The 7,500-nt window shown below is 45.3% G+C and overlaps 1 protein-coding gene across 1 annotated transcript in view; it reads left to right on the top strand.

Annotated features, from left to right (window-relative positions):
- Nucleotides 1-7,500, top strand: part of LOC143283925 (uncharacterized) — a 78,757-nt gene that overhangs the window by 22,915 nt on the left and 48,342 nt on the right. The window contains exon 2 of the mRNA XM_076590365.1: nt 5,378-5,493. Within this exon, the coding sequence (XP_076446480.1) occupies nt 5,378-5,493 (116 nt within the window). The remainder of the gene's footprint in view (nt 1-5,377; nt 5,494-7,500) is intronic.

Raw genomic sequence — 7,500 nt, 5'->3', positions numbered from 1 at the left:
AAGTTCTTGCTGGCAATCCGAGGAGTTCTGGCTGTTCCTCTCGCATTTAAGGAGGAATTTTTAAATTTCAAATTGATGGTTAGTTGTACATATGCATAATACGCACACTCACACCCTCCTCAGCGTCCCCTCCCACGCCCGCCTCGCCACACATCTCCTCTCCCTGTCTGCCCGTGCTTCCCCCCTTCCATGTTAATCTCTGTCTTGTGCTCCCATGCTGCAGTGTGTGTGTGTGTGTGTGCGTGTTTGTGTGTGTGTGTGTGTGTGTGTGTGTGTGTTTCCTGTGTGTGTGTTGGGTGAACGAGTTACACAGTCATTACATTCTCTCTGTCTGCCTGCCCCTCACAACCCTTTCTGATTTTCTTTGCGTCTGTACTTCCTTCCCCCCTTCTCTTCACCAAACACCAACCAATACACACCTGAAACATCAAGGCAACGCTTTATAACTAAACACAACAGACTGGGCCATTTTCCACAAGTGTACATGTTATCTTCGGACAACCAACACCAAACAGCAAACAAATAACAGATAAACTCAAGTATGAGGCGTTTCGAGGCTTCACAGCTCGTCGAAGGTCTTCACGTTGTCAGCCATACTGGTTGTAGAGCATTCATGCTACATCATTATGGTGTACGTTCCACGCGCTTTGAAAGCAATACGTATTGTTTGAAACTCACCGCTGTTCTGTATCTTGTTGTCAACGAAGAGCACGTTGTATTCATGTCATGGTAACGCTGACACCATCGCAAGAGAAACAATGTGAGAATTTAAAAGACCCGCTAAGTCGAGAGCTGAACAAACTGCATGGAAAGAGAAGATAACTTTCATGCGCATAGCCGGATTAGCTGCTTGTTTTCGCTGTTTTACGAAAGAAAAAAAAAACACCCTTGGATTCACCAAATGTCGGCATTTCGTTTTCTACGCATGTAAACTACTTTTTCTTTTCTGCTGCAAAGCTGACACAATCAGCGGAACTTAAGATAAACAGTGGCACAAATTATGCAATAATGTCATGACGCCAAAATGTTCGCAAAGTCGCGAAACTGTTGTGATCTCACTTTTGTACACGAAATCGACGAAAAGCTTTGATGTTGTTCACGAATTTCTGGTCACACTGTTTTACGACGATGGAAAACATTTTGATGTACACAGGCTCTGCTCGTTCAGTTAATGAGTTGTTTCAGTAAGGATTGTAGCTTCTCTCAGTTTCTTCATTGACAAAATGAAACTGTGTGAATTGTGATTAAAAAAAAAAATCTTTACACTCGTTTAGTGTCTCGCTTAATTGTTATGACTGATGCTTTGTTGTTATTTTTTACCGATCAGGGGACACTTAGATGCAACAGGCTTTTTTTTCAATTTTTATTTAATTTTACTTTTACTTTTTTCTATCAGATCTTTTCTCAATTTCTATTATTTTCTTACGATCTTTAACAGATACAGTAATGCTTTGTCATTATATACCTACAATTACTTTGTACTGATCGCGTAAAAATGAATTAAAAAGACAACACAACAGTGACAGACTATGACGCCCGCTTATTAATAGCCGATGCATGATAACGGCCACAGATGTTGCAATTTATGCTGTACACTGTGATACATTTCTGTTCCCTTGGTTGGCAGCGTGTTCCTGTGTAATTATGATGTGTACGAGCATTACGTGTCTGTCGACAGTATACCTGTACCGGCTGCACACATGGCCTACCTGGGCTGCAGTATGTCAGTCATGTTGTGACGGACATTTGCACTCACATAACTTGTGCTATACTGTACAATACTATGCTATAGTATACTGTACAATAAGTTTACACACATTCTGTCCATGCCGTCAGCCTGTAGGCTCAACACTGATGTGGGTATGGAATCAAAGAGTGCTACTTAAAGAACGTGATGCACAGCCTACTGTCGTGTTCCCCATCAGGCAAAGCACACCCAGTGTGTCTCTGATTTTCTGACTTACAGCACACCCAGTGTCTCTCTGACTCTCTGATTTACAGAACACCCAGTGTCTCTGACTTACAGCACACCCAGTGTCTCTGATTTACAGCACACCCAGTGTCTCTGACTTACAGCACACCCAGTGTCTCTCTGACTCTCTGATTTACAGAACACCCAGTGTCTCTGACTTACAGCACACCCAGTGTCTCTGACTTACAGCACACCCAGTGTCTCTGACTTACAGCACACCCAGTGTCTCTCTGACAACAGCACACCCAGTGTCTCTGACTTACAGCACACCCAGTGTCTCTCTGACAACAGCACACCCAGTGTCTCTGACTTACAGCACACCCAGTGTCTCTGACAACAGCACACCCAGTGTCTCTGACTTACAGCACACCCAGTGTCTCTCTGACTTACAGCACACCCAGTGTCTCTGACTTACGGCACACCCAGTGTCTCTGACTTACGGCACACCCAGTGTCTCTCTGACTATGGCACACCCAGTGTCTCTCTGACTATAGCACACTCAGTGTCTCTCTGACTCCCACACAGCTGATGGCAAAGGCTTTCCATCCTGACCCCACCGCCCTGGGTCAGCGCCCCATGTCAGACATCAGCAACCCCGCCCTGGCCACCCCCGACTTATGAAGAGGGTGGGGTAAGGGGTAGCGGTTGTTTATATCATGTTGTTATGTGGATTAATTACGCTCTTCACCCCCCCCCCCTTCCCTCACTCTCTCTTTATGTGTATGTTGAGGGTAGGGGGTGGGAAGCAGAGAAAAAGGCAAAGGAAATCATTGAGTATGATTGGAGTTAGTGTTGGGTCTTCATCACTCATAACACACATGATTTGAGTCGAATTCTTTCAAAAATGCACTTCGTACTTGTCATGATAGAGGCTGTTGTTCAAAGTCATAAACAATCCCTCCCTCCCCCCCCTCCCCTCTCTCTCTCCAGTCATGTAACTCGGCCAATCTGCTAATGTCTCCACCATTGAAAAATAACTTGAATTAATTCATTTTCCCTGCCATGCCCGTGATCATGACTGCAGGCTGGTCACTGCAGCTGCCTCTGTTGAATGTATCAGATAGCTCACGTGTTAGATCTGAAAAGGTGGTGGGGCGGAGGAGGGAGGTGGGGATAAAGAGAGTTGTGGGGTATGACATTGATACCACACTGGCAGATGTCCGTGCACGGCGGGAGTGTGTGTTTGTTGTGTGTGTGTGTGTGTGTGTGTGTGTGTGTGTAATTCGAGCGTATGGGTGCGCGTGTGAAGCATACACACACACACACACACACACACACACACAGAGAGAGAGAGAGAGAGAGAGAGAGTTTCAAACTTTTCGCCTTCTGCCTTCGGAAATAGCGGAAGGTGGTTGCTTTTTTTCCCCTTTAAAAAAAAAAAAATCCCTTTAGTATACCGCATACCACTTAAATGACCGGCAGAGCAGAACGGAGTCTTCCACCCCCTTCATTTCTTCATTTTATGATGCCCTTTCCACTGTGTACCCCTCTTGCACCCTCTTCCACCTCTCTCTCTCTCTCTCTCTCTCTCTCTCTCTCTCTGCAATATTTTTTGGTCATCATTTCACTAATGCAGTGTAAAGCTGAAAATTATATCTTTGTTTCATTCATCTATAGATCAAAATATCATATATTGCTCCCTGTAAAGGGCTGAAGAGGAAATGATAACAGAACCTACCTAGCTAAAAATATATTTCTTAACAGTCTCCGTATCCTGTGGGTGTGGAGCACGGAGAGCAGGGGAAAATGTTGGGCCTGTGGTTTTTTCTCAGAATGTTCTAATAAACTGATGTCACTGAAAATAATTTCTCCGAAACCGGTAGCACATCAGGAGGCGTAAAGATAAAGCGATTTGAATAGTTGAGTTCCAGGCATACCTTTTATGCACAGTGAAGACTTGACCGAAGGTACTACGAAAGACATTCTCCAACTTTGTAGACGTCTTACGTGTGGAGCTGGACAAAGACACTCATGCAGCGTTACAGTTGCATTTCAAGCGAACGACTTTCTTTACAAATCACTGACCCCAAATCTCTGACCCCAAGCAACCTCCCCCCTCCCCCCCCCCCCCTCCCCCCACCTTTTTTTTTCGCCAAAGAGATGATCACTGTAGTCAGCTTAGCGTAAAACTTGCATGAAGCTAATTAAGGTGTTTACTCACGTTGCGTTTCCCGATGCAGGGCATGGAAGTGGTGTGTAGAGAGGGCTTCACGGGACGCTGACCTAAGGTCAGTGGAGCGAGGAGATCCCCCCTTGTTTTCTGGAAGACTTGTCATTGAAGCGAAACCGTTGTGTGTGTGAGTGGGCAACGTAATGACAGGGTCGGCCCTTCTGTAGGGGAGGAGACATGGTGAAGGGGGAGAGGGAGATGGGGGGAGGGGGGTTGGACAGACGTCTGATCCGCTGGGGACAGCCACACTGGGTCACAGGATAGTGGACAAAAACAATGCAACAAAAAGCAACTGTACAGGCTTCACTACCGTGAAACTTTTTTTTCTTCATCTGCTGTCTCTCAGTATAATTTAGAAAATGAAACCCAGTTCATACTCCCTCACACGTGATTATATAAATTATTTTTGTGTGTGTTATAATGTTATCATGTTTGTACCATGACAGATTTTGACGCTTCTCCTTCATTCTCTTGCAAAACAGGTACCAGGACATGATTTGATATTACGTTAATTTCTTCCTCTTCTTCTTCTTCTTCTTGTTACTTTGCATCCTGCAACATTCCGTGAGCCTCTCTGGGTTGTAGCACGATCTCCTTTTGTTTAAGACGATGGATCATGTGTCTCCGTATTATCATTGTCATTATTGAAAACTCTCTCCTCTTAACGTAACACAGCAGGTTTCATTTGGTGATCACCAGTTTCTTTACAGTAAATAATGGGGCAGTTTTCAAGTTAGTTGTTCTCAAGGTACAACCACACGACCATGGATGTCAACAGTCCTCTTCCTCCATGTTGAAACTTGCTGTGAAGCTTCTGATTCAGCTGCTGCTGTTACTACTGTTGTTGTATGCGGCATGGCATGTTGTATGTATTTCTTATTCATTTCTGCTGCTCGAGCAAGCATTATTCATTTATTTGTATGTTTGTTTACAAGTGTGTTTATTTATTCATTTACTTGTTTATTTATTTATGTATCAGTTTATCTATTCTTTTGTCTGTTTGTTTACAAGTTCATTTATTTATTAATTTATCTGTCTATTTATTTACCTATTTATTTATTTATTCATTCGTTTCAGCAGCAAGCTACACACCAAATACGAACTTTCTATCTTGTGTAAAACTAGCACTTAGGCGAATCGCATTGTTTGAGGCATGACGGGTGAGGGGGACATGGGGAGGGTGGCAGGGATTGTTGTGGTTGATAGCTGACTGTGGTGTGTGTGTTTTGTTACAGCCCTGTGTCGGCCCGCACTAGAGGCCAAGAAGCAGATGCTGGAGATCCTGGCCGCCCTGTCCGTCTACTCACAGGAGGGCTACACAAGGGCCTTCCAGGTCCTGGAAAAGTGCAAGGTCAGCACATTCACTCCCTTCTCTCTGTCTGTCTCTGCTCTCTTGTTTATCTATACCCCCTTCCCCCTCCACTCCCTCTGCGGCTTTTCTCTCTTTCACCAGAGAGCTTAATATAAGAATATAATATAAGATAATATAAGATTATATATAAAAAGAAAAGACAAGAAGCAAAACAGCATTAAAACCAAAAGTATAAAAATTTATACTCATTCAGCTATCATGACATAAACATTTGTTTATTTGTTTCCCCCTTCTTTTTGCCTGTCTGTCTGCCTGCCTGTCTCTCTGTCTGTCTCACTGTCTCTCTGTGTGTCTGTATGTCTACCTCACCATGAACACGGCAATAATTATGTACATGTCCACTGTATCCAGGAAACAACACGAGTAATAAGGAACATCCAAGAGCACATGTAATGTATTCTGAAAAAAACTTTACGCTATATCATAAAACGGGTGTCCCATAAAACTGAAGTCAGTTATGTCCCATAAGGGATTTAAAACTGAAGTCAATTACTCTGAGACTACAAATACACACGGGAATCAAGGAGGGAGGGTGGGGGTAAAGGGATGTATATGACTCAATGGAGGGAGGGTGGGGGTGAAGGGGGAAGGGTTGGGGTGAAGGGAGATGTCTAGTGGAGGGAGGGTGGGGGTGAAGGGAGATGTCTAGTGGAGGGAGAGTGGGGGTGAAGGGAGATGTCTAGTGGAGGGAGGGTAGGGGTGAAGGGAGATGTCTAGTGGAGGGAGAGTGGGGGTGAAGGGAGATGTCTAGTGGAGGGAGAGTGGGGGCGAAGGGAGATGTCTAGTGGAGGGAGGGTGGGGGTGAAGGGAGATGTCTAGTGGAGGGAGAGTGGGGGTGAAGGGAGATGTCTAGTGGAGGGAGAGTGGGGGTGAAGGGAGATGTCTAGTGGAGGGAGGGTGGGGGTGAAGGGAGATGTCTAGTGGAGGGAGAGTGGGGGTGAAGGGAGATGTCTAGTGGATGGAGGGTGGGGGTGAAGGAAGATGTCTAGTGGACGGAGGGTGGGGGTGAAGGGAGATGTCTAGTGGACGGAGGGTGGGGGTGAAGGCAGATGTCTAGTGGAGGGAGGGTAGGGGTGAAGGGGGATGTCTAATGGAGGGAGTATGGTGGTGAAGGAAGATGTCTCAGTGGAGAGAGGGTAGGGGTGAAGGGGGATGTCACAGGAGACAGCAACGTGGGGATGATAGGGAGGTGTCTCGGCAGAGGGTGTGTGTCAACCTGGTAGTGAAGCGGGAATAGCTGTTGGGTCAGTTTACAGATGCATGGCCGTGGTAGATCAGGTTCCTGACGTCACACGGGGCTGGAAGTCATAGGGTCGACACGAAAGACAGGTGTTTATCACGAATATCACACCGACCTTGCCGATCACTCCTAACGAGTGCTAGGTTTCAAAGGTTTCAAAGTCATTTTTTTAATCGGAAAAACAGGTTCACATCCTCGAGACGTGCAGAATGTCACTGTCACTCCTATATATATACGTCTGTCGCCGTGTTAGACTGATTAGAAAGCGATAATGCAGTGTTGATCATGTTGATGCTGACGCACTGACGTACACCTGTAAGACAGAAGGAGGTTTACAAGATGGTGTGTTTTGGACAGAATATTATACAATATCTCCTGAAATACAGTTTCTTCCAGTGGCATTGAAAGACGGAAGTAGCCTTTATTATCTTTTAAGCTCGGATCAGCTCAGGCTGCTGTGTTAAGCCGAACAACAGGTGAACCTCGGTAAACCTTATATTAAGTAACGTGTGATCATATTATGGTCGACGGGGATAGCCACCCAGGAAAGTGGGTGTGGGGGACTTTACTGACACGAATACACTGACACCACCAGAACGACAACACGTTAAGATGGTCAGTGAAAATGCCTTTATATTGGGTGTATACATATGTGTGTATTAGAGGCCAAGTGACAGCATGAGTCATTGCACGTTCTAAATTTGTTTTAGATTGTGGCTTAGTTGGGCGCGGGGACAAGGACAGGG

The sequence above is a fragment of the Babylonia areolata genome, chromosome 7, assembly GCF_041734735.1.
Source record: "Babylonia areolata isolate BAREFJ2019XMU chromosome 7, ASM4173473v1, whole genome shotgun sequence".
Taxonomy (NCBI): Eukaryota; Metazoa; Mollusca; class Gastropoda; order Neogastropoda; family Buccinidae; genus Babylonia; species Babylonia areolata.
This window is presented reverse-complemented; position numbering and strand designations above follow the sequence as displayed.